The sequence below is a fragment of the Somniosus microcephalus genome, chromosome 7, assembly GCF_052327205.1.
Source record: "Somniosus microcephalus isolate GS21.2 chromosome 7, FLI_Smic_1.0, whole genome shotgun sequence".
Taxonomy (NCBI): Eukaryota; Metazoa; Chordata; class Chondrichthyes; order Squaliformes; family Somniosidae; genus Somniosus; species Somniosus microcephalus.
This window is the reverse complement of record NC_140993.1, coordinates 92,676,510-92,702,167: the sequence shown is the minus strand read 5'-3', so window position 1 is coordinate 92,702,167 and position 25,658 is coordinate 92,676,510. Positions and strand designations below refer to the sequence as shown.

The 25,658-nt window shown below is 42.5% G+C and overlaps 1 protein-coding gene across 1 annotated transcript in view; it reads left to right on the top strand.

Moving 5' to 3' along the window:
• lrrcc1 (leucine rich repeat and coiled-coil centrosomal protein 1) overlaps window positions 1-25,658 on the top strand; it is a 237,238-nt gene that overhangs the window by 5,482 nt on the left and 206,098 nt on the right. Inside the window, exons 2-4 of the mRNA XM_085993949.1 lie at window positions 4,466-4,564; window positions 12,749-12,954; window positions 13,917-13,982. Of these exons, the coding sequence (XP_085850075.1) occupies window positions 4,506-4,564; window positions 12,749-12,954; window positions 13,917-13,982 (331 nt within the window). The 5' untranslated portion in view covers window positions 4,466-4,505. The remainder of the gene's footprint in view (window positions 1-4,465; window positions 4,565-12,748; window positions 12,955-13,916; window positions 13,983-25,658) is intronic.

The window sequence follows — 25,658 nt, the reverse complement described above, 5'->3', positions numbered from 1 at the left end:
ACAACTTGCATTTATGTAGCGCCTTTAACATAGTAAAATGCCCCATGGTGCATCACAGAAGCAATTTATCAAACAAAACGCGCAGCTCTCTGCAGGTCCCGTGCAGCCGGTGAGTCGGCTTTTGAATGGCCTGCGCGTGCGTGGAATTTTGAATGGCCCACGCAGCCCCTTAAAGGCCCCAAAAAATTAGAGGGAACATTGGTCTAGAGGTAACAAAGGCATAGATGAGGGTTTCAACAGCAGATGGGTTGAGGCGGAGACGGGCAAAGTTAAAGAGGTGGATGTAGGCGGTTTTGGTGTTGAAGCGGACATGAGGTCAGAAAGTTCATCTTGGGGTCAAGTAAGATGTCAAGGTTGCAAACAGTCTGGTTCAGCCTCAGACAGTTACCAGGGAGAGGGATGGAGTTAGTGTCTTAAAGTATTTTTGCATATAGGGAAATGCTTCACCTAACTTCTTCAAGGTTGGCATATTTGGAAACCCTTGTCAAAGTTCCATTCCTTTTTCCATTGTTTCCAGTTGTCTCATCCTGTTCACCCTCGTTGTTATCTCTTAACTTCTTATCTTTGACTCTGTATTTGCTAAGACCTGCATTTACAGCTATGTCTTTCTTTTAATCTCTACACCTGCCTCCTGCTCTAACTCTCATCACGTGGATTCCAGCTGAAGCTTTTCCCTTCCTCTTTTGGATAATGACCATTGATACCTTTGTGATATTCAACATTCCTTAGCTTGTCAGTCTGGATCAGTGGTTGCACTCTTGCCTCTGAGTCAGAAGATCATGGGCTTATGCCATTATCTAGTATTTGAGCACATAATCTGGGCTGACAATTTAATACTAAAGAATTGCTTCAGTTTCATAGGTGCCATCTTTCAGGTGAGACATTAAACTGAGGCCCTATCTGCCTGGTCTGGTGGATAGAAAAGACCATCTGACAATATTTGAAGAGGAGCAGGGAACATTCTTGGTGTCCTAGCTATCATTTATCTCTCAATCAACACCACCAAATAAGAATAACTGGCTATTTATCTCCTTGGTATTTCTTTTACCTTACTGTGCTGTGTGTTTCTATAAAAACAGCACTTTAAGAATAATTAATTGGCTGTGAAGTGCTTTGGGATGTGCTGAGGATGTGAAAGGTGCCAAACAAAAGCACATCTTTTTATTCCCCTCTGACTGCTACTCTCAGCACCCCATGCAATTCAGCCTCTCTACCAAGACTGCCACATGCACACTCTTGACCTCTCCTTTCAACAGTATTGGCTCAATCGATATCCTAGCTCAGATCAACATCCTAGCTGTCTTGGTTCTTAGATCTAAATCATCCTTCATCTCATCCAATGCTTTAACAAAAAACTATTTTTCTTACTTTCAGATATTAAGAGCTGGGAGATTAAGTAACTCCTGGATGCTGCCCCACCCCTAATCCCTCTTTACTTTCTACTGACCTTATCTTTCCTAACCTCACTCCTTGCTGGATTTTCACCATCCACATTGATCTCGAACAATCTGCCGCTATAACATTGTCTCTGTTTCTCTATTTCCCTTTCCCACTCCAATCTATCTCCCTTTGAACTTGTAGCTCTCTATTCTCTTGGCTTCAACATTGACGTCGTTATCAAACCTGCTGACAAAGCAGATGCTGTTATTTAATGGCGAAGGACCTCTAACTGTCTGATGCTGAATGCCAACTTTTTTGATGATTCCTCCAAGCTCCCTCTCGTCCATGAGCCCACTGCTGAACACCAGGCCAGTATTTTGTTGACAGTTCCTCGTTCCTGATCTGATTTCTTCCAGAGATCTTAACCCCTCATGTGCCCCACTGCCTCCCATTTCATTATTCCCAACCTTGCACAGCTCATTTCTATCTTCCCAAGGTACACAGGTGGGATGTCTTGGCAGACTAATTGTTTCAATCTGTTCCTTTGCCATTGAACTAATTTCCTCTTGCCTAGATTCTATCCTCTTTTCCTGCCCCCATGTGTCCTACTTCGCCCAGCCCCTAGCCACCTATATCTGTGACTCCTCTGATATCTTCTGCCTCCAACCTACGCTTGTCACTTTCCATGACGAGATGGCCAAGATATGTTCTGACCATTTGGTGAAGACTAGGCATAAATCTGTATCCTCCACCTTTCTGGTCACTTACAGTATGTTCAACATTATTATAGACAGTGCAATTATTAATTGAGACTTTTTTTCAACTAAAATTTTAGAGATTAACAAACAAATGAGAGAAGCTGCAATATGTTTGGGATGTAAATGCAGAGAAAACATCTGTGTGTAATTCAAAAATCTTGAAATGTTTTAACTTTCACTTCTGGAGTTACCCAAGCATCAATCCTTGAACCCCTTCTCTTCCTCATCTACATGGTGCGCCTTAGCAGCATCATCTGCAGACACAGTTCAGCTTCCACATGATGATTTCCAGTTCTACCTTTACACTACCTCTTTTGATCCATTGGCTGTCGACGTATTGTCAGACTGCATGTCTGACATCCAGTCTTGGCTAAATCTCAACTTCCTCAACATTGGGAAGACAGAAACCATGGTCTTCAACTTCCACCACAAACTCCGCTCCCTTGTCACTGATATCACCCCCTCCCCAGCCACAGTATTAAGCTGAATTAGATTGTTCGCAACCACTGCGTCTTGTTCGACCCCTAAGCTAAACTTGTCCGCTTATCTCCTCCATCACTAAGGATGCTTACTTCCACCTGTGCAACATTGCCCACCCCACTTCATCCCCATTGCCACTGAAACCCTAATATACCTTTATCACCTCCAGTTTCAACTACTTCACGCTCTCCTTGCTGGTCTCATCCTCCATAAACTTCACCTTGTCTAAAACTCTGTTGCATGTATTCCTGTCCTGCACTAATTCCCACTCGTGGATCAACTCAATCCTTTCTGATCTACTTTGGTCCCCTCTCCCCCATTGCCTCAAATTTAAAATCCTTGCCATCGTCTGTAAATTCCTCCACGGCCTTGCTCCACCTTCCCTCCACAACCTCCTCCAGCCCTGAATTCCTCTGACTCTGGCCTCTTGTGCATCACCCCTCTCAGCGCTCCATCATTAAGCCAACTCTCTCTGTCCTTTTAAAAACCAAGCGACCCATCTCTGACCAAGTTTTTGATTACCCCATCTCTCTCCATTGCTCTGCGTTCATTTTCCATGTGCCTATTTATGAAGTGCATTGGAATGTTTTTATGTTAAAGGTGCTACATAAATGGAAATTGTTGAGATGTGTTTAATTGTGCTGCCAACCAATGACTTTCATTTAAATACCTTTTAAAAATAGTTCGTAATGAATTTTTCTAATTTGAGACATTTTGGGAAGTTTGTAATTATACAATAAAATTGGGATTCGTGTGACTTTATATTTGTAATTAAAAATTAAGCAGAATGAGCCCATGAGAGTACAGCAGGTTGTAATTGAACCAAACAGTCTTATTGTAGGACATGTGCACTTACTGAGTGAGAATTTGAAAACTGGCAAAAAACAAATCCAGGGAAAAAAACAGCTTCACGTAAAAGGTTGTGAGAAAGTGGCTCTCATTGACCCAGAATGTCAACTGAGGTGGTTCGAAGGAAGATACTGACTTGAGATGTAAAGGTATTAAGGGATATAGCGAATAGGCAGGTAACTGGGATTAAAAAGAGCTGCCTTGACTAACAAAAAATAATGCTGGCATGAGCCTTGTCTATGCTTTTATTACCTCAAGACATGATTTCTTCTATAAAAAAAAAAACTTCAATTCTGGTCTCTTAAGTTTCATCTTAAACAAACTTCAACTTTTCTAAAACTACTGCACCCTGTCCTGTACTAAGCCCTGCTCGCCTATCACATCTATCCTTGCAGACCACTACTAACTTCCTGATCCCCAACACACTCACTCCCCTGTCTCTGTTTACAGATCCCCACATGCCTTGCTCCACTGAACCTCTGCAACATCTTCAGACCCTACATGCTAACTGCTGCTCATTGGTCCTCTGCATATCCTCTTCCCAGCACTCCTCGCTGCCTCGGCCGTACTCCCTAGAATTTCCTCCCTAAACCTCTTTGCCTTGCTACTTTTCTCCCTGACTTTAAAAGCCTCCTCAAAGTCTGTCTTTTCAGCAATATTTTTGGTCATCTTTCCTAACTCTTCTACTACCGCTCAGGGTCTGATTGCTCCTTTGTGAAGTGCCTTGGGATGTTTTATAATGTTAAAGGTGCTAAATAAATGCACATTATTGAGTTAAGTAAATACTACTGTAACTTTATTTCTGTAATTTAAGCAGAATGATCACATCGGAGCACAACAGTCCAAAAGATAGAAATGTAAGTTAAAGTATATACTTGCAGATCTAAGGCTGTGTAGTCTCTCTGGTGCAAAGATAGGAGAATCCTACTGTGAGTAATGAGATGAAGCTTCTCAATGTTTGAGTAAATTGAACTTTTTTTTTTCTTTTTCTGATTTAGGATTCAAATAACTGACAGTTGTACTATATAATGAAGTGGAATGGCACACGGTGATCAATCATCCCAAGAGCTGTGTCTAATTGATAGGACTATCAGCAGGTACGTTGTCACTCTCTCTACTGTACTAAATATTCTAATGTTCAAAGAATTCATATTCATTCATTTATTATTTTATATTAACTCTGCGACTGTCCAGCAGGAGACAAATGTTTTTAAACCCATGTATAATATAATTCATGTTTTACTGCCAAAAAATGTATTTGAATCATTTAAAATGAAGAGGATAAACTATTAACTTTCACTGGAATGTAACATTGTTCTAGTTTAATAAGCAATCCACTGCGTTTGGCCAAGAATCACAAATAAAACAAATGACTGTGAAATACCACACGGCCTGCAGCGGTTCAAGAAGGCAGCTCACCACAACTTTCTCGAGGGCAATTAGGGATGGGCAGTAAATGCTGGCCTTGCCAGCGACGCCCACATCCCATGAACGAATAATAAAAAAATAATTCTCTCTCATTACCTCTTAATGGTCATTCATTCTGTGCCTTTGTTAAACAGTGGTCCTTCTTCAACTCTGTTTTGTTTTGATGAATTATGGAACCAAGTTTGTAATCATGGATTTTCTGTGTTTTTACCATGGCATCCTGAACACTCACAGACAGTGAACAGGTCAGCTCCCAGGCTTCTGTCAAAGCCTCCCCTTGAGGTGGTTGCTTGGACGTTTATAATTGGATTTGTCCTTTTGCTCAGTCTCTTTGGAGAATTGCTTCATCTTGTCTTGCGTAAGGCCTGGCTGAGACTGGAGCCTCTCTGAATGTTGATGCACCAATGTACTTCATCACACAGTGATAGCATATGGTGTCTCCTCTTGTGCTTTTCTCACTTGGTGCGTTCCTAATCTCATCCATTCCATGTATTGGAGGTTGTGAGTGATGGTGAAATACTATTTTTTTGGGGGGGGGGGGGGGTGCAGGTGGGGGAAGATTTGGCCAGTTCACTCTGAGATCTTCTGGTGGCGAGCTCAAGAGTGTCATTGACAGAAACATGGGAATAGATTGCCAGTTTGGCCTCTTTAAGTTTGTAAATGGTACCTGAAAGGAAAGGGGACTAAAGTGGAACATATATGGTCAATATATTAGGTGCTACTTCATGGTTAAGGGAGTGAGCCTTTGGCTTAATGATACCATTCCAGCCCCTTAGTCAGAAGGTGCAGGGTTTGAAATACATTCTACGAGTTCCACGAGTGGAGACCAGAGATCCGGCTCTAAATTCTGGGTTATCCAGCGGGCCACTTGCATTCGTTGGTCCCCCCTCATATAGGTTGCGGGAAAACCCCCTCCCACTGTGTAGGACTAACCTATAGGAATGTTCCCGTTGCAGCCTGTTAGACTGTTAATCAGCCTGTAATCCTTTTGCTGCTTTGCACTATTCTCCAAGATACGCGAACAACAACTTCATGATTGAGCTTTAATTTTTATCAGTTTAACAGTCTAAATCTAACAAAGAGCTTGCATTTTTCTATAGCAGTTTTCACATCGTCCGGACATGCTAAAGCACTTCACAGCCAAATATTGCTTTTTGAACTGTTGTTTTGGAGGCAAGCGAGGCTGCCAGTTTGCTCATGTGAGATAAATGACCTGATAATCTGTTTGAGGTCTCCAGTTGAGGCATAGATGTTGGCCAGGATATGAGGAGAACTCCCCTGCTCCACTTTGAATAATGCCACTTTTGATAAAGTACTGTACTGAAGTGTCAGCCTAGATTATATGCTTTAGTCGTTGAATCCATTACCTTCTGTTTTCGGTCCCTGCCACAAACTCTGTTCCATAGCCACTGACTCCATCCCTCTCCCTAGCATCCGTTTGAGGCTGAACCACACTGTTTGCAACCTTGGTGTCATATTTGACCCTGAAATGAGCTCCCAACCACACATCCGCGGCATAACTAAAACCACCTATTTCCACCTCCGTAACATCGGCCGTCTCCGTCCCTGCCTAATTTCATCCGCTGCTGAAACTCTCATCCATGCCTATGTTACCTCTAGACTTGACTATTCCAACATACTCCTGGCCTCCCACGTTCTACCCTACATGAACTTAAGGTCATCCAAAACTTGGCTGCCCATGTTCTAACTCACACCAAGTCTTGTTCACCCATCATCCCTGTGCTCGCTGACCTACATTAGCTCCCGGTTAAGCAACGCCTTGATTTCAGAATTTTCATCCCTGTTTTCCAATCCCTCCATGGCCTTGCCCCTCCCTATCTCTAATCTCCTCCAGCACCCCCCCTATCTCTAATCTCCTCCAGCCCCCCCCCCCCCCCCGAGATATCTGTGCTCCTCTAATTCTGCCCTCTTGAGCATCCCTGATTATAATTGCTCAGATTATAATTGCTCAATCATTGGTGGCCGTGCCTTCAGTTGCCTAGGCCCTAAGCTCTAAAATTCATTGCCTAAACCTCTCCGCCTCTCTACCTGTCTTTCCTCCTTTAAGACGCTCCTTAAAACCTACCTCTTTTACCAAGCTTTTGGTCATATGCCCTAATTTCTCCTTGTGTGCCTCGGTGTCAAATTTTTTACAGTCCTGTGAAGCGCCGTGGGAAATTTTACTACTTTAAAGGCGCTATATAAATATAAGTTGTTGTTTTTCTGACTTAGAGGCAGGGGCTCTATTACTGGGCTAAGCTGACACTTAACAAATGTTTTATAGTAGTTTTGCACACAGAAAAAATAGTCTCTGCTTTTTCTAATGTTACGTTTCTTTTGAAGTGATTTTATGTCTGTAACCCACTCAGTACTATGCCCTGTTAATGTAAAAATTAAAATATTTTTACTCCCCAGTTTGAGGCTTTTCCTGAAAATATTAGGTATGTTATGCTTTCTAGATTGTTGACTAATCATATCTAGAGGTGCAAGAGGAATTTTTTTTTTTTTTTTTTTTGAGTTACTTGCTCAGTCCAGCTTATTAACTTTAGGAAATAGGGGCCTTTTAATTTAGCTGCAATAAAGGTCAAGTATATCTCGAATATGATGGACTGTTCAGTTTGACACTGATGCTGTGTGTTAATGAATCTTAGTCTAATTGCAGAGGGCAGGGTTCAGCATCAGATTTGTTAATTTTCCTTGCTGTTAATGGCACTTTCGGGCTTGGCGAACAGTAGGCCTGCTCATTTTTGTGTCTAATGTGTTAATTAGTGTGCAATTTTAAAAATGAATAATAAATTGATGACAATTAAGCAATTAATGGTAGAATTGCTTTATTTCTATAATTAATCACTGCAGCTGACACTATTGCTTTTTAAATATTTTACCATTTATTGAAACCGTTTACCTTAATTAAGTATTCCATGCTCGTGCTCACTGACAGTGATGTCAATGAATTGCTTTCCAGGATGTTGAACACCTAATTAACTAGATGTATTAACAGTGAAAGCCAGCTTAAAACAATGCTGCACATCTGTCAGTTACCCAGCAAATAAATTTAAAGACTGGTTGACACAATGAAATCAACTGTTTTGAGGAAACAGAGCTAAAAGCTAGTTGAAATGTTCCTGCGTGAAGAGTACTAACTGTTATATACACACTGGCTCGATGAGCAAATAATTACTGTGACTGACTTCATTATTTACATTTGTCTTTTTTTAATCGAGTGATACTATTGCATTCTCTACTGTTCCACATTCCACTACATTTAGAAAGTAAAGGTTCAGAATGCAAATAGAAGTTTTGGATATGTACTTTAAAAATGAGGTTATGCTAGAAACTGAGAAAAATAACTAACTTGCTTGTATAGCATTGTAGAACTAAACTACTGTGTAAATGTAATTACACCTCCGCACTCCCTTCCTGATTTTTTTCCCCCTCCCCTCAAGTCTTGCGTTACCAATTCTCTCTGTATCCACACTCTCTCACAAACAAGGCTCTCCCCATCCACAATCTCTCAGGATGAAAGCATTAGCGTGTTTGACCTGAACAAAACTTAGCTCATCAACTGTGACTATTTTACATCCTTCACTAAGGCTGCCCTATCTGGCTACAGGTTCCACCACATTTCCCACCCAAGCTGTCATGGCTCACATTAACAGTTCTAGTTAATTATGATAAGCATCTTGAAAAGCAGTTCATTGACATTACAGTAGGTAAGCGCCAGCTCCACAATTCCTCTTGGCCTTTCCCTTTACTCCTCTGGCACCATTTTCTCATTTGAATACCTCTCTCTAACACACATCTTGCCTCTCCAAGATCCTCTTTTTCCTCACCCAGATCTCAAAGTACCCAGTGCCTTCTTTGCTGAAATCTCTGTTTTGTCCTCACTAAACCGATACTCTGAGCAGACCCTTGTCCTTGGTAACATTAGCCTGAGCCATAAATTCATGTATCCCACTCTCCTGATTTATCTGTCTTCCATTTGCTTCACAAACTCCTCCTTCAAATACTTCCATCTACACCCATTCCATTGATCTTGCTATCATCCAAGACTACGTTCCGAGGTCATGCTCACTGACCGGACTATTACCAATCAACTTTATGTATTTTACTATAAACATGTCCATGTCCACCTCTAACATCGCCACCCTCACTAATGCCCTCCAATTTCCAATTCACTCTTTTCTAAAATTGGACCTGTCAATCTGTGCCATAACTACCTTGAATCCAACTTCAGTGCTCTCAGTCCCAGATAGCTTCTTACCCCTATTATTCTCCCTGGTACAACAACTGTCTTTATGGTCTCGAAACCATGGGCCAGAGACCAGAATACATGGACAGTATACATTTCCTACTGTCTACGGCCAAATCTGTCATGATCAACTTAAGTAATATGCATCCTCCTCCCATAATGAAAAGTTCTTATCCCCTGGAGGGTTTGGCAACCCCAAATCCTTTTCTCCAGCACAAACTGTCTCTTCCTCTTATTCTAGATGTAAAGAACTTGTAGATTTATTTGTTTCTAAAATTGAGGCCACCTTTCTGTACCTCATCTGCTCCCCCCCCCCTCCCCATTTCCCTACAATCCACCTGTCTCCTAAATTGTTTCTCGGCCCAGAATCTCAACATTGCAGGATCTCCTCTCCTGGTCCTTATCAGACTCATTTCTTTGATAAAGCTCACTGCCTGCTCTCTTAACCTTCCCCTTTCAACTTAACTTCTAACTATTCAACTTCACTTCTTGGCTCCACTAGCATTGTCACTTCTTCCTTTCTTCTGTCATTATTCCCACATCTTCTAAAACTGACATCATTACCCCTCTCCTTTAAGAAGTGCGCCCTTGTCCTTCAAATTATCATCCTATCTCCAAACTGACCTTACTATTCACAGTGTTTGAATGTTTATTGCTACCCAAATACACCCTTACCTCTCTCACTACTCCATATTGCAGTCCCTCTAATTGGATTTCTGGTCAGTCCAGACCACCTTGGTCAAAGCCACTGATCATATTCTGTGTCCCTACACTGATATCCTCAAAGGTTTTATTCTCTTGTGGTTCCACTCCTACCTGTTGCTATATATCTCCCTGCTTTGAGTGGCCCGCTCTCACCGCTCGCTCCCGCAACCGGAGCGAGGTGTTCGGCGAGTCGGGCGGAGGCAGCGCAGCGCATCGGGACGCAGCAGCAGCCACGTCGACCCGCTAGAGCACGTCGGCTGGCTGCTCCTCAGCGGGGAAGCATTCCGACTGGGAGGAGGGGAGCCGAGCATGGCGGCCAGAGGCCGGACCGGAAGCGGGAGAAGCAGGCCCGGGCCGTCGGACCGTGGAGCCGGCGACGGTGAGGTGGAGGCCGCGGCGACTGGAGGATGTGTTCGGCGAGTCGGGCGGAGGCAGCGCAGCGCATCGAGCAGCAGCAGCAGCCATGACGACTCGCAGTCCGACTGGGAGGAGGGGAGCCGGGAATGGTGGCCAGAGGGTGAGCGGGAGAAGCAGGCCACCACACGTGGAGCCGAGCCGGCAACAGTGAGGAGGAGGCCGCGGTGACGAGGAGGGCGGAGCGGCTGAGGGACATCGTGCTCCCACTGCCACTGGATGCCAAAGAATTGACTTTCTGAACACGGCGCTGTAAAAATAGCTGACGTGTCCCTACGGGGAGTAAGCATTCCATTGTACTAGTACATATGGCAAATAAAATTGAATTGAATTGAATAGAATATCCTCAAATGATTTCTCCTCCCATGCTTGCAAGGTCACTTATGAGAAAGCTCTCTTCTTATTCATCATCTACATTCTACCCCTTGGCAACATCATTCACAAGTGTGATTATACATGTACACTGACTCTACCCAACTCTCTTTATGTCACCACTATTGAGTCCAGATTGTTACTGTTCTATCTGATTGCCAGCCCACTATCTAATGTAGATCTATTTCAGACATGCATCCTGGCTATTTTACATGTTACCTGCTTACCCTCAAAAGCCTGATTTAAAAAAAAAAAAAAAATCATTTTCTTAGGCTATGTCTTCAGTAGCTTCTCTTTCTCCAATGCCCCCCTGCCCCCCCCCCCCCCCCACGGCCAATCCCACCCAATTCCTTTACTTCTTGCTCAGTGTCAACCTCTTTCTCTCCTCCCCACCCTTGTCGAGTACGCTGTGGTGTTCTTTTACATATAAGATTGTGAGGGGGCTTGATCGGGTGGATGCGGTGAGGATGTTTCCACTGATGGGTGAGACTAGAACTAGGGGGCATAATCTAAGAATAAGGGGCTGCCCTTTCAAAACTGAGATGAGGAGAAACTTCTTCACTCAGAGGGTAGTAAATCTATGGAATTTGCTACCCCAGAGAGCTGTGGAAGCTGCGACATTAAATACATTTAAAATGGAGATAGACAGTTTCCTAGCAGATAAGGGAATTAGGGGTTACGGGGAGAGGGCAGGGAAGTGGACGTGAGTCTAGGTTCGGATCAGCCATGATCCTATTGAATGGCGGAGCAGGCCCGAGGGGCCGTATGGCCTACTCCTGCTCCTACTTCTTATGTTCTTATAATTGCTACAGGAAACTCTCGTTTAAACGGCACCTAAATATCCGGAATTCTCTATTAACCGGCAAAATTCTCACTCCAAAAACAACACCTCAATAACCGGCAATGTTGCCGAGTCCGAGTCTCCCACAGTGCCGAGTCAGTCAGTGGGGGTAGTTCTCCAAACTGCCACTACTCGGCTTCTTGGCGCTGTCGGAAGTTGGAACACCTCAATACCCCTGTAACAGGAGTCTGGCTCTCCCGCGCTGCCAGTAGTCTCTTCTGATCCGCCATTTTACAGGGGTACTGTGTGTCTCCCACGCTGCTGGTAGTCATTGCATTGCATTACCCTCAACTGGCAGTACTGTACTTAATCAAGCATCTTCCACCATCCATTTAACACAACATTCTGTAGGTGAGTACCCAATTACTGTATACTGCACATTTCTTGATTTAAAATTTTTTTTCTTTGTTAAAAATAGCCTCGGTAGATAACCCCCTCTGTCATCCGGAATTTTTGATCAACCGGCAACACACCGGTCCTGTCAGTGCCGGATACCAAAGAGTTTCCTGTATATAAATGCAACTTGTAGGTTGTAGCAGTAAATATCTTCTTTTTGGATTAAAATAACAATTGGGCAATGTGGTAAAGGCCAGTTGCTGATTAATATTTAAAAAGCACTGTCGGAGGTGCCGTCTTTTGGATGAGAAGTTAAACCGAGGCCCCGTCTGTGCTCTCAGGTGGACATAAAAGATTCCATGGCACTATTTTGAAGAAGAGCAGAGGAGTTATCCCCAATGTCCTGGCCAATATTTATCCCTCAACCAATATCGCTAAAACAGATTATCTGGTCATTGTCACATTCCTGTTTGTGAGCGCTTGCTGTGCGCAAATTGTCTGCCACGTTTCCTACATTACAACAGTGACTACACTTCAAAAAATACTTCACTGGCTGTAAAGCGCTTTGGGACGACCGGTGGTTGTGAAAGCCGCTATATAAATGCAAGTGTTTTTTAAAAAAAAAAAAATTAAATTTCATGTCAAATTCATATATTCAAAAAGTAACAAGTAGATCAATGTCAAAGGATAATGTCTTCACTTTACAAATTCAGTGTACCTAAAATTCTGATATTATCCAAATCATGTATGTGTCTATCAATAATTTAATAAGATTTTTAAAATCAATTCTGATAACTGGTCCACACCCAAAATGTTAACCTGTTCTTCTCTGTCCGTATGCTGACAGATCTGCTGTGTATTTCCAGCATTTTCTGTTTTTAAAACAAATTGTCCAGAATATATTTTAATTAATTTTCTCTTTCTTTTTAATAGCTTGTTAACAGTACCTTTAAGCCCAAAGATTCGATCACTCAATCTCCATTGCAATCAAATCGCCAGAATTGAAGGCCTTGGCCAAGTGTGGCAGTTGCGGCATCTCGATCTCTCCTCCAATCAGATTACTCGTATTGAAGGATTGGAGACACTGGTGGCCTTGCGTACACTGAATTTGTCCTGTAACTTTATAACCAAAGTAGAAGGTTTGTAAATGTCATTGCACTGAAATCATATGTAAAAATATTCCAAGTTATATTGTTGGGATGTGCTAATTCTGCATTTATTTACTTGAACAAGACCTTGTTTAGGTCACAGTTAAGTATTGAATACAGTTTTGGGCACCCCATTGTAGAATGAACATAGAAAATGTGAAAGGTGCAACTTGCATTTACCAAGATATTGCCAGAGATGAGAGTTTACAGTTAGGAAGAAACACTTAAGAAACTGGGGCATTTCTCACTAATCCAAAATAAAAACAGAAAATGCTGGAAATACTCAGCAGGTCAGGCAGCATCTATGGAGAGAGAAACAGAGTTAACGTTTCAGGTTGCTGACCCTTCGTCAGAACTGGAAAAAGTTAAAGATGTAACAGATTTTTAAGCAAGGGAAAACGGAGGAGGGGAGGCAAGAGCAAAAGGGAAGGTCTGTGATGGAATGGAAGGCAGGAGGGATTAAAAGACATTTCTCACTCGACCTGACAAGAGGTCTCCAGGTTAGAAAGGCTTAAGATGTGTTAAATCTTGATATTATTACCATTGGATAGCTTTTTCCGAGAGCCAGTGCAGGCACGATGTGCTGAAATTCTCTGATTCTATTAAAATCTCACTCTCTTTGATTCTGCCTTCAGTCTAATAATGTGAAGTTATTATTCATATCGGTTTTGGATGTTATCTGTTGTGTGGATATTCAAGTGGAGCCTTCATAAACTGATTTATAAAATATATATATACCATGTTTGACGTTACTTAGCTGCCTGGTTTCAGAGCAGCAAAATCCAGCAACTGTGTTTTGTAACTGGGAATTCCAGTTTATAAATCGCTGTTATACAGGGGGATTAAAATACAGTCTTGAATTTCTTGTGGATATCTTTCTTAAGATAGTATTTGTGCCGTATAGTACATAAAACCTGTTGACATTAACATTTGAAAAATATTGTTCTTTTTAGGACTTAATGGACTTATCAATTTAACTAGATTGAATTTGTCATACAATCGCATTACTGACTTAAGTGGTAAGTAAAGGTTCTTTTGCAATTTCAAACTAGTAATATGTCTTTAATGGACAAGTATTGCTGCTGTCATTTTAAGTTTAGGTGAATTGTGGTTGTTCGCATTTAACTGAGTGCCAACTTCAAAACTGAGTTAAGGTAAATCTCGCTGTCCTGTACATTGCTTTGCTTAACCTGGAAGATGCTCTATTAGAAGTGGATAGGACTAACTGTAAATGTTTTTCTTTGTTTTGTTTTCTACTTCTTTCCAGTTTTTTTCCCTCCTCTCCTGAAGGAGTTGTTTATTTGCTGGGGCATGTTATAAGTACTAGTGCCCTCGGGTACCTTGGCCAAGTTGACATTATTTATCTATGAGTTTTGACACTGACTGTCAGCAACCTATTCAATCTTAGGGGCAATGAAGCTGAGCTTGATCCTATCTTCATCTAACATTCATAGATTTGCAGTTTTATTATATATTGTTGATAGCATTCTCGAGCAGGAACTCTGGCTGCTTTTCCTCCCCCCCCCCCCCCCCCCCCCCCACATCTTAAACCAGGGGCACAGAGCCCAGCAGCTGCCCAGCCTGAGGATGGACTGTGGAACAAACGGCATTAGTTATTGTGTCTATATTAACTTTAAAAAATAAAATAAAATGTTGCAATTGTGAATGAAGATTGCCTGAAGCAGATGTAACATTATTATCTGCAAATAGTAAACCTTACACCAAATTCACTGCTGTGCAGAGGTTTTAATCAATATACATTGATTGTGAAATAATTTAGGGTAGCTGTGTTACTCTAATGTATTATTCATATTTATTTTCAGTTGCTTAAAGTGCTGTGCAAGTGTTACTTAAGTTAAATTCTGAATTTCTCTTCCTATTGCCCACCCCTTCCTATTACCTTTTCTCTTGTTCAAAGCTGGAAATAGTTAGTCCTATATGGTTTCATCCCTGCATGTTTAAAAATGAGATACAGTCCTCACCACTGACATTGTCCCCGTTTACCCCAGACAGCTGCCTATATTGGGCGAATGGTGCTGACCATTTGTCATTCCCATAGCCGTCAATTACAAAGGCGCCTCTTAAACCGTGTTAAGAGGGACGGCTATTTTGGACAGTTCAAGCAGCTGTCCGGGGTCATCTTCTGTCTGGCCCCCTCTACTGCTGTTCACCCTGCAGCACTGTTTTAATGTACATTGGTAAAAAAGGAGCCAGTTGAGTAATCTCTTTAGAGATCATAGAATAAAAATTTACGGTACAGAAGGTGGTGATTTGGCCTATCGTATCTGCTGGACTTTCAGATCTCAGACCAACTGTACTTAGCAGATATATTTCCTTATTTGAATCACCCCCTTATTAACTGTTAATTCCTTACATTTACAATGATGTCTTATTAAAAGTGGTGGCACTGGCATTATTTTGGGTGCTCATCTGCCATAAAGTCTGTCAAACGTTGTACAGGACCCCCTCCCCCAGCATGAGTCGGCACCTTTTTTGTGTTTTTTTTTAAAAAAAGCTTCTGATGGGTAAAATATGAGACAAAGGAGCGGTGCAAACCCAGGCTTTAACATTAAGCTCAGTTAATCACCTGGAGGTGTTTGGTGTTTGACAGCAACGAAATACTGTAAATCATTATACCAGCCGTGGCATTTAGCGGGAGAAATTGCATTTGCACGAATATACCTGCTATATGCGGTGGAGTAGGAATGTCATTCTTTTTTAGGTTTTCAAAACTGTCTTTCCTTCCTGCAGCCTTGAGATTTTTGTAACCCAAGCTTATTAGCATTATATACTCATTACTTCCTGTTTTACTTTTTTCTTTTCAACCTTGGAGGTGTCCTTCATTATGCAACTTGGCCCATCAGCTTGGTTTCTGAAATTTTTTAAAAATGCACTTTAAACCAGTCATCTACTTGTGTCACTTGTAAGTATACTGGAAATGAGTGTTATTTTTAAAACCTTTTCTGCAATTTTCAACATCTATGCTATAAATAACATGTAGTGAGGAGCATAAACATTGGCATGGACTCGTTGGGCCGAATGGCCTGTTTCTGTGCTGTATATTTCATGCAAGTGGTACTCAGTGGTTTAAGAAAAATAAATTACCAGTGAGTTGGACCAGTGTAGCTTGCTGGCATTTTGGGCTTATGAGGTTAAAATGTGTTGGCTTGACTCAGTTGGTTGTACATTTGCCGATATTATAGCATCTGTAACTGAACTTCATAAATAGTTCATTGGTTGTGAAATGTTTTGAGACATGCTGAGGGCATGATATGGCACTATATAAATGTCAGTGTGTTCACGCTCTCTCTTATTTGTCCCCCCTTCCTCTCTCCCAAAATCACTCTCTTTTGGAAAACCAGCATTCCATTCTTCCTAAAGTCTGTACAACCAAAGATTAATTAGCTCATGAAGTTTAAAGACAAACTTGCAAATAAAATATAGCAAAATTGTAGGCAGAACCTAGGGCCAATGGAAATTTGAGAGAGGTTTGTGACAATTGATCACTGTTTATCTTGATATTGGAAGCAAATGAGCCAGAGTGGAGCCAATAACACAGCTCAGGATTGGTCAACTATGGCTCTTTTGCTTTATTTAGCACCTGTCCACTCACTAAATCCGATATGTAAAATAATATGCAATAGGAGCAAAGTAAAGGAAAATCAACCCAGAGATTTAAAGTAAATTGGAAACAAAGCATATGAAAAGATACATTGATGGGGTAGGTTTCAACATTTCTGGCATTGTATTCTGCTAGTTGTAGTCACAGTGCGAATATCCGTGAACGTACTAATATGCTGTAACAAATCTGTTCAGCAAGTAAATAGGAGCTTGTTAATGGCGGAGAGACAAATGCTGACAAAATTGTGGCAGAAATGGAGACTATTACAGCAACAGAGGGGATGTCCGAGAGAGCATTCTCTCAGCTAGTTACACTGCATACAGTCTTATTTAATTTATTCAATAGTGATTTGCTACAGTCTTATTCAATAGTAATACTGCTACCCCTTTAAATCATTCAACACGAATAGTGGGCAAATCGTGTTTGTAGCAACACGCCCACAATAAGCATTGGGGGACTGCATTTGGAACTTATAGTTTTTGTTACTTTTTCTGGCTCTTTAGAAGAATGAAATATCAATTTTGATCATCTGTCAGAGTCTTTGGTTGCATGGTCTATTTATTTTCCCCACAGACCTGCAGTCTTGTTGCTTTCTGGCTCTGGTGTACAACATTCTTTCTGGCTCACCCCCAAAATTCTATCTTAGCCACCCATTTAACCTCCTTTCCTGTCACATCCAATATTGTATCATTGGTTATCTTTCATGGATGAAATCTCACTGTTTTCCAACTTTTCTTTATTAATTTGTTACCGTTTTGAATTTCTCTTCTGTTTTCTTATTTTCAGATTTTCTCAACCCTGTCGTTTTTATAGGTGCATATTTATAATTGCTCTAGAACTTGAAGCAACAAACTCTTTTTTTCCCTCTCTGTGCTAGTGAGTTCAGTGTGACTTTTCAAAAAAGAATTCCCTGTGCATCCTAATTTTCAATTTCACTTCATTGTTGTTCCCTTGTTAGTGTAGGATCCTATAGAACTCCTGGAAACTGTCAGTATCTTGATGTATGTGAAAGTCTAATTTGCACTGCTTTTACTCTGGCTGAGGCTTAGATGGTCTAATTTTTTGCCACCAGGAGGAAAAAAAGCTGCCACACCTCGGTCAATACGTCGGTGATGCATTTGCAGTCTAGAAAGTTTGCTCTCTGAAAACTCCTGGATCAACTAGGCAAATGGAATGATTTGTAAAACTAAGCATCAGTAGTGGTTGAAGAGAACAGGTTTGAAGGATTATCCGGGGCATAGTTGTCGGGAGAAGCAAGGATAGAAGATTGCAGATCTGATTAATTAGAAAGCGGTTGAAGTATATTAAAGCAGCAAGGACAAACTCCCAAGGCAACCATTTTTGTTGTGCAGACTAATAGAACTGACTGCCTCATTTAATTTACCGAAAGAGAAATGGACATCATTATCCCTTTTACAGGATTGCATGGTAGATAGAGGAAACGTGATGAGCTGTAGGATATAATTTATGTCCTGCAAGTGGCCACCCTGAATATTCTGTCTCTTGAACTTTGCATAGTTAACCAGTCTTCCCAATGTTTAATTGGAGAACACTACAGCTCATTCAGGACTGGATGTTGGACAAGCAGTCTGACAAAACAGAGGCGGTGGAGAAGTTGAGAGGTGATAGTGCGGAAGAGCTGGGTATCATCAACATGCATGTAGAACCAGGCGTTGTGTTTTCCGATTGTCACTGAGGTGCAAAATTGTTTATATGCAGTGCAGAGCTATTTAAGTTTTTATAATGCTAGTCCATCTGTAATGTTCACGTTGAAAAATAAATGGGAGTAGGCAAGCAGTTTTGAATGCTAGGACCCAATTATGTGTGCAATTGGCCCGAATATGAATGAAGGACTTTTTTTTTGAATTTATATAACGAGAAGGACCACAGCATAAGAACAGAAAAAAGAGGCAAAGGAATAAAATCTGAAAAAGGGTAAATTTTATAAACTAATGTAAGCTGACTGTGCCCATGGTTCAGCTTGATCATACATGCACCATTGGACCTGACTGGAATGCAAAGAAATGGGGAACAAAGGCCAGGAGAAAAAATGAAGCTGCAGCCAAGGAGGAAAAGTGAGTCCCAGGCCCTCAAGAATGGTGGGCATATAGAGAGTAACAGTAGTATAGAGATGTGGAATACAGTAGACAAGAATTTATGGGTAACTTTTGGGGTGCAAGGGGTTTACAACATTTTTAATAGGTTTGTTATCTTTAATAAATATTATTTTACAGCTATATATTCAGCTGGGTCAGAAATAAAAAGTGGGTCCACTTTGGGGGAAAAATTAAATGCAGCGACATGATTGGTTGGAAATTGCAACCTTTAAATTTGTTTCTTTTTGTTTTTTTCTCCCTTTTTTATTCAGAGAAACAAGTTCATACAAGCATCTGTTAAAGGAGAGCGGTTTTTAGTACATTTAACACATGTGGGTGGTCCTGGGGGCCATACTAAGTTAGTGAGGTCCCTCAGGTTTGGCTGGATCATTGTTTTTCAGAGCCCTGCTATAGAAAGGGATCTTGCAAGGTTGGTTGTTGCCCTATGGGTAATTCTAGGGCTCCAAACCAATGGGATTAAGTCTCTGTTAATTTGTTGTGCTGCTCAAAATTGTTTTTTTTCTTTCATTCTTGAGGGGCAGTCTGGATGTGTATAGGGAATGTCTGGGTAGTGCAGGCTTCCAGGAAAGGGCTCCAGACTGCTTGGTACTTAGTTCCAGGAACAGTCTAAACTACCTGTACTGACGAGCCTATGTCCCACAGGTGTTTCATCCACATGTTTGCGGTGTGAAAGTTTGCACTTTGCCAATTGGGTGAGAATAATGTATCCTCTTCCAGCTAGCAGTGATAAATGTGCTAGCTTATGAATTGCCAGAGGTGTTTGTTCTTCATTGGATAAGCACAAGCTCAGTTCTGCAAAATTGTGAACCCTGTCATGTTCTCTGTGGCCTCCTGCCCAGAATGGCTAAATTCTAGGGCATGACCAGAATGTGTATAGCAGTTTGTCTTTCTAGCTGCAGCCCATTCCCCAGCGAGGGATGGGATTTTAAAGCATTTTAGGAATTTGGTACACTGATGTATTATCCTGAGCAGGTCCTCTTGTGTTCTGCTGCAGTTGGTAGTTGTGAGTATTTGCTTTCATATCTGTATCCTTTCTTGCTCTGCTATCTAGTACTCTTGGACTTGTGTTATCTTTTTTGATTTGGAGGTGAGCTTGGCGATATGCTTACTGGGAGTGGTTGCTTTTCTGATCATTTCAGTGAACAAGATGCATATTTGCAGCAGTTCCACTACAGACGACTTTCATTTGCCACCATGTGATAGACTTTTTAATCATATAGATTTCCCTGTGCTTTTTTATGTCGCTGCCACATTTGGTTCCCCACACCCCTCCTGAAATCATTCAATCCTTGCTGGCATACTGTTTAACAGCTAACAGACACCCTCCATATACATCTGTGAGCCTTGATAGTGACATCTAATAGCCTGCTGACATTGGCAATTATCACAGCAGAGCCTGATTGTGTTCTCCCCTGTACTTCCAACATGAGTAGCTGGTTACTGATCGGAAGCAGACCAAGGCACCATGGGGGACGGGGGAGGTGGGAAGAGAGAGCAGAATAGAAATGTGGTAATAATCTCTGGATTATTGCCTGAGCAACATGCAAATTGGCATAGAAGCAGTCAGATCCGGAGAATTAACACGTGGCTAAAGGGCTGGTGTGGAAAAGAGGGGTTCCTTTTCATGGGACACTGGCACCAGTACTGGGACAGGAAGGAGCTGTACGATGGGACGGGTTCCACCTGAACCGAGATGGAACCCATGCCCTAGCAGTAAGGGTAACTAGGAAGGTGATAAAGGCTTTAAACTAGTAAGATGAGGGGAGGGATCTACAAGAAATGAAACCAGCCTAAATATAAACAAAACAGGAAAAGAGAGCATAGGAAAGAATAAAGTAAGGGAGGACATTGATGGCAAGGTAATAAATTATAGAACAGGAGTGTAAAAACAATGGTTAAAAATAAAGTGAAAGGAACTGCTGTTAAAAATGAGTTATAGGCCTAGAAATTCAGTTAGGGGCGCCCAGCTCGCCTGGGCGCCGGAATTACCGCTGCACGCGGAGCCACTTGCGCCAGCGGGAAATTCAGTTTCAGCGCCCCAAGTTGAAGCCGGCCGCTAAACAAGGGTTTCGGCACCCCGCTTGGGGCGCTGAAACTGAATATCGGCGTGTAAAGTGCCGCAGCGCCACCCGCTGCGGCACGGCAGCCTGCGGTACTGCAGGCCTTCCTCTAATTCTTAAGGGGGAGGTGCCTGCAACAGCGCGATCCCCGCTCGCGAGTGCCGGCAAATGAGCCCGGCACCAAGGAGAAGTGCCGGGCTCTCTGGAAACAGCCGGCAATGCCGTGGGGGGGGGGGGGGGGTGTAGGAGGCCGGGGAAGGAGGTGCGGGCAGGCGGCCGCCAAAAAAGCGGCCGGCCGCACCTCCACCTTAAATCACCCCAGTACCGGCACAGGTAGGCCCCGTGTACCGGTCGCTGTTTGCGGCCGGCGTGGGCGAGGCGGCAGCAACCAAATATGGCCAGCGGGGCGCTGCGCACACCGATGACGTCATCGGTGGCGGCGCAGTGCTAATGGCTAACGCCGCCATTAGCGCTCCGCTAAATATCGCGGTAGGTTTGCACAGTGGCGCAAAAGCCCTCTTTGGGCGCAAACTGGTGGCGCAGGCCACTGAATTTCTAGGCCATACTGTCTGTACAGCAATGCACAGTGTCTGTAATAAAACAGGGGAGCTGGAGGCAATCATGCGTTGCAAGGAACCAAACATAGTAGGGATTACTGAGACATGGCTACAGAAAAATCAGGACTGGGAATTAAACATACAGCATATAACATATAGAGAGGGAAAGAGGTGAGGTGGAGTAGCTGTACTTATTAGGGATAACATACTGGCAGTAGAAGAAAGTGACGCAGCTATTAAAAGACAGAAATAGAATTCATGTGGCTAGAGATAAAAGATAATAAAGGATCAATCACACTAATAGGGGTAATCTACAGGCCACCTAATTGTGGAAGGGAGATGGAGGAAGAAATTTGCAAACAAATTAGGGAAATGAGTAAAAAAAAATAAAATAATAATAATCGTGGGGGATTTCAACTACCCCCGATATTAATTGGACAGAAGAGGTAAGTAAAGGGGATAAGGGAATGGAGTTCCTATAATGTGTACAGGACTCCTTTCTAACCTAATATGTAAAAAGCCCTACAAGGGAGGATTTGCTGTTGGATCGAGTAATGGGGAATGAGCCAGAGCAGATAAGAGAAGTAAAAGTAGGGGAACATCTCGGCAATAGTGACCATAATATAATACGATTTAAAATAATAATTGAGAAGGACATAAGTATGACGAAGACCAGGGTAATAGATTGGAGAAAAGCTGATTTTGAGAGGCTTAGAATAGAAAATAAAATGGACAACAATATTGGCAAGCAATGACATAGAACAGCAATGGGAAACATTTAAAACGGTGTTCAACAGATTGCAGGAACAATATATTCTGCTAAAAAAACAAGAACAAACTAAACACGAATGAGACACCATGGATGAAGAAAGCCATAAGGGAAAAATTGAGGGTAAGGAAAGAGGCATACATTAAGTACATGGACAGCAGGGAGGCATGATAAGGGGAAATACGAAGAGATTAGGAGAGAAGTCAAAAAAACAATTCAGAAGGCAAAGAGGAACTATGAAATTAAATTATAAAGGAACATAAAACAAAATAGAAAAATATTTTATAGACACATCAATTTAAAAAAGGAAGGTTGGGATGGGAATAGGGCCACTAAGGGATGGAAAAGATAATACCATTGGCAGTAATTGAGAGATGGCAGAAATGTTAAACAATTACTTTGCTTCACTATTTATCAGGAAAGGTAGAGAGGCAGAGAGGTTTAGGGAGGAAATTCCAGAGCTTAGGGCCTAGGCAACTACCAGGGAGATAGAACAGGTGGACATGACATTGAATCATGGGATTAGTAATGCAATAACTGCATTTAAAATAAAAAGAGGAGATATATTAAATAAACTAATGATACTTGGAGGAAAAAACACCTGGTCCGGATGGATTACATCCGCACATTTTAAAGGAATCTAGGGAAGAAATAGCAGAGGCATTACTACACATTTAATAATTCATTAGAAAAAGGTGTAGTGCCAGAGGACTGGTGGATAACTAACATAATAATACCTATATTTAAGAAGGGAGATGAAACTATAGATCAGTCATCGGCGGTAGGAAAAATAATGTAATCCCTACTAAAGGAGTAAACAAGAATATCTAGAAACCAAAAATATAATAATAACTAGTCAGCGTGGATTTCAAAAGAGAAACTCTTGCTTGACCAACCTCATTGAATTCTTTGAAGAGGTAAACGAGAGTAGATGAGGGTAATGCAGTAAATGTAATTTATCTGAATTTTCAAAAGGCCTTCAATAACTGGGGTGCCAGAGGAGAGGAGGGGAGAGGGGAGAGGGGAGGAGGCAGGGCGGGCCTCAGTTTAACATTACATCTGAAAGACAGCGCCTGTGGGCAGCACGGTGGCATAGTGGTTAGCACTGTTGCCTCACAGCGCCAGGGACCCGGGTTCGAATCCGGCCTCGGGCGACTGTCTGTGTGGAGTTTGCACATTCTCCCCGTGTTTGCGTGGGTTTCCTCCGGGTGCTCCGGTTTCCTCCCACAGTCCAAAGATGTGCGGGTTAGGTTGATTGGCTATGATAAATTGACCCTTAGTGTTAGGGGGATTAGTTACGGGGATAGAATGGGATATGTGTCGGTGTAGGGGTTACGGGGATCGGGTGGGATATGTGTCGGTGCAGGCTCGATGGGCCGAAATGGCCTCTATCTGCACTGTGGGGTTTCTGTGAATAAGGTATTCCATAATAGACTGATGAACAAAGTCAGAGAATGCGGAGTCAGGACAAGTAGCAGAATGGATTGCTGGCTGGCTTCAGGACAAAACGCAGAGAGTAGGGGTAAAGGGTAGCTATTCACAGTGGCAGAAGGTGGGTAGTGGTGTTCCACAAGGATCAGTGCTGGGACCACTGTTGTTCACAATTTACATTAACGATTTAGACTTTGGAATCAAAAACACAATTTCTAAATTTGCGGATGACACCAAATTGGGGGTGATAGCTAATAGTGAGGAGGACTGCCACAAATTACAGGAGGACATTAATAAACTTGCAGAATGGGCATAGAATTGCCAAATTAAATTCAACACAGATAAATGTGAGGTATTACATTTTGGTAGGAAGACTAGGGAGGTCACTTACTACTTGGAGGGTGTGAGTTTGGGTGGGGTAGAGGAGCAAAGGGATCTTGGAATACAAATACACAAATCACTAAAAAGTAGCAACACAGGTTAGCAAGGCCATAAAAAAAGCAAACCAAGCACGGGTTTATTTCTAGAGGGACAGAATTGAAAAGTAGGGAAGTTATGTTAAACTTGTATCGAACCTTGGTTATACCACACTTGGAGTACTGTGTACAATTCTTGTCGCCATATTATAAAAAGGATATAGAGGCACTGGAGAGGGTGCAGAGAAAATTTACAAGGATGATACCAGAAATGCGAGGGTATACATTATCAGGAAAGGATGAACAGGGTGGGTCTCTTTTCGCTTGGAAGAAGAAGGCTTAGGGGTGACCTAATAGAGGTCTTTACTCTATCAAAATATTTCATAATTTTAGATACAGAGAGAATGTTTCCACTTGTGGGGAAGAACATAACCAGAGGCCATCAATATAAGATAGTCACCAAGAAATCAAATAGGGAATTCAAAAGAATCTTTACTCAGAGGGTGGTGAGAATGTGGAACTTGCCACAAGGAGTAGTTGAGGCAAATAGTATAGATGCATTTAAGGGGATGCTAGATAAGCATATGTGGGAGAAGGAAATAGAGGGTTATGCTGATCGAGTTAGATGAGGAAAGACCGGAGGAGGCTCGAATGGAGCAAAAACACCGGCATGGACTGGTTGGACCGAATGGCCTGTTTCCTGTGCCGTATATCCTATGTAATCCGATGGAAGTGGGAAACCTGGCTAATACTTCCCTCGCTAACTCAGGTGCTTAGGCCAAGTGTAGTGCCCCTACAGGCACTCTGGCTTTTCATTTGTTCATGAGATGTGAGCATCGCTGGCAAGGCCAGCATTTATTGCTCATCTCTAGTTGCCCTTGAGAAAGTGTTGGTGAGCTTTCTTTTTGAACTGCTGCAGTCCGTGTGGTGAAGGTACTCCCACAGTGCTGTTGGGGAGGGAAGGAACAGCGATATACTTCCAAGTCAGGATGGTGTGTGACTTGGAGGGGAACTTGGAGGTGGCGGTGTTCACATGCGCCTGCTGCCCTTGTCCTTCTAGGTGGTAGAGGTCACGGGTTTGGGAGGTGCTGCTGAAGAAGCCTTGGCGAGTTGCTGCAGTGCATCTTGTAGATGGTACAGACTGCAGCCACAGTGTGCCGGTGGTGGAGGGAGTGAATGTTTAAGGTGGTGGATGGGGTGCCAATCAAGCGGGCTGATTTGTCTTGGATGGTGTTGAGCTTCTTGTGTTGTTGGAGCTGCACTCATCCAGGCAAGTGGAGAGTATTCCATCATTCTCCTGACTTGTGCCTTGTAGATGGTGGAAAGGCTTTGGGGAGTCAGGTGAGACACTCACTGCAGAATACCCAGCCGCTGACCTGCTCTTGTTGCCACAGTATTTATGTGGCTGATCCGGTTAAGTTTCTGGTCAATGGTGACCCCCAGGATATTGATGGTGGGGGATTCGGCGATATTAATGCTGTTGAATGCCATGGGGCGGTGGTTAGACGCTTGCTTGTTGGAGATAGTCATTGCCTGGCACTTGTGTGGCGCGAATCCTGAATGTCATCCAGGTCTTGCTGCATGCGGGCATGGACTGATTCATTATCTGAGGAATTGCGAATGGCACTGAACACTGTGCAGTCATCAGCGAACATCCCCACTTCTAACCTTATGATGGAGGGAAGGTCATTGATGAAGCAGCTGAAGATGGTTGGGCCTAGGA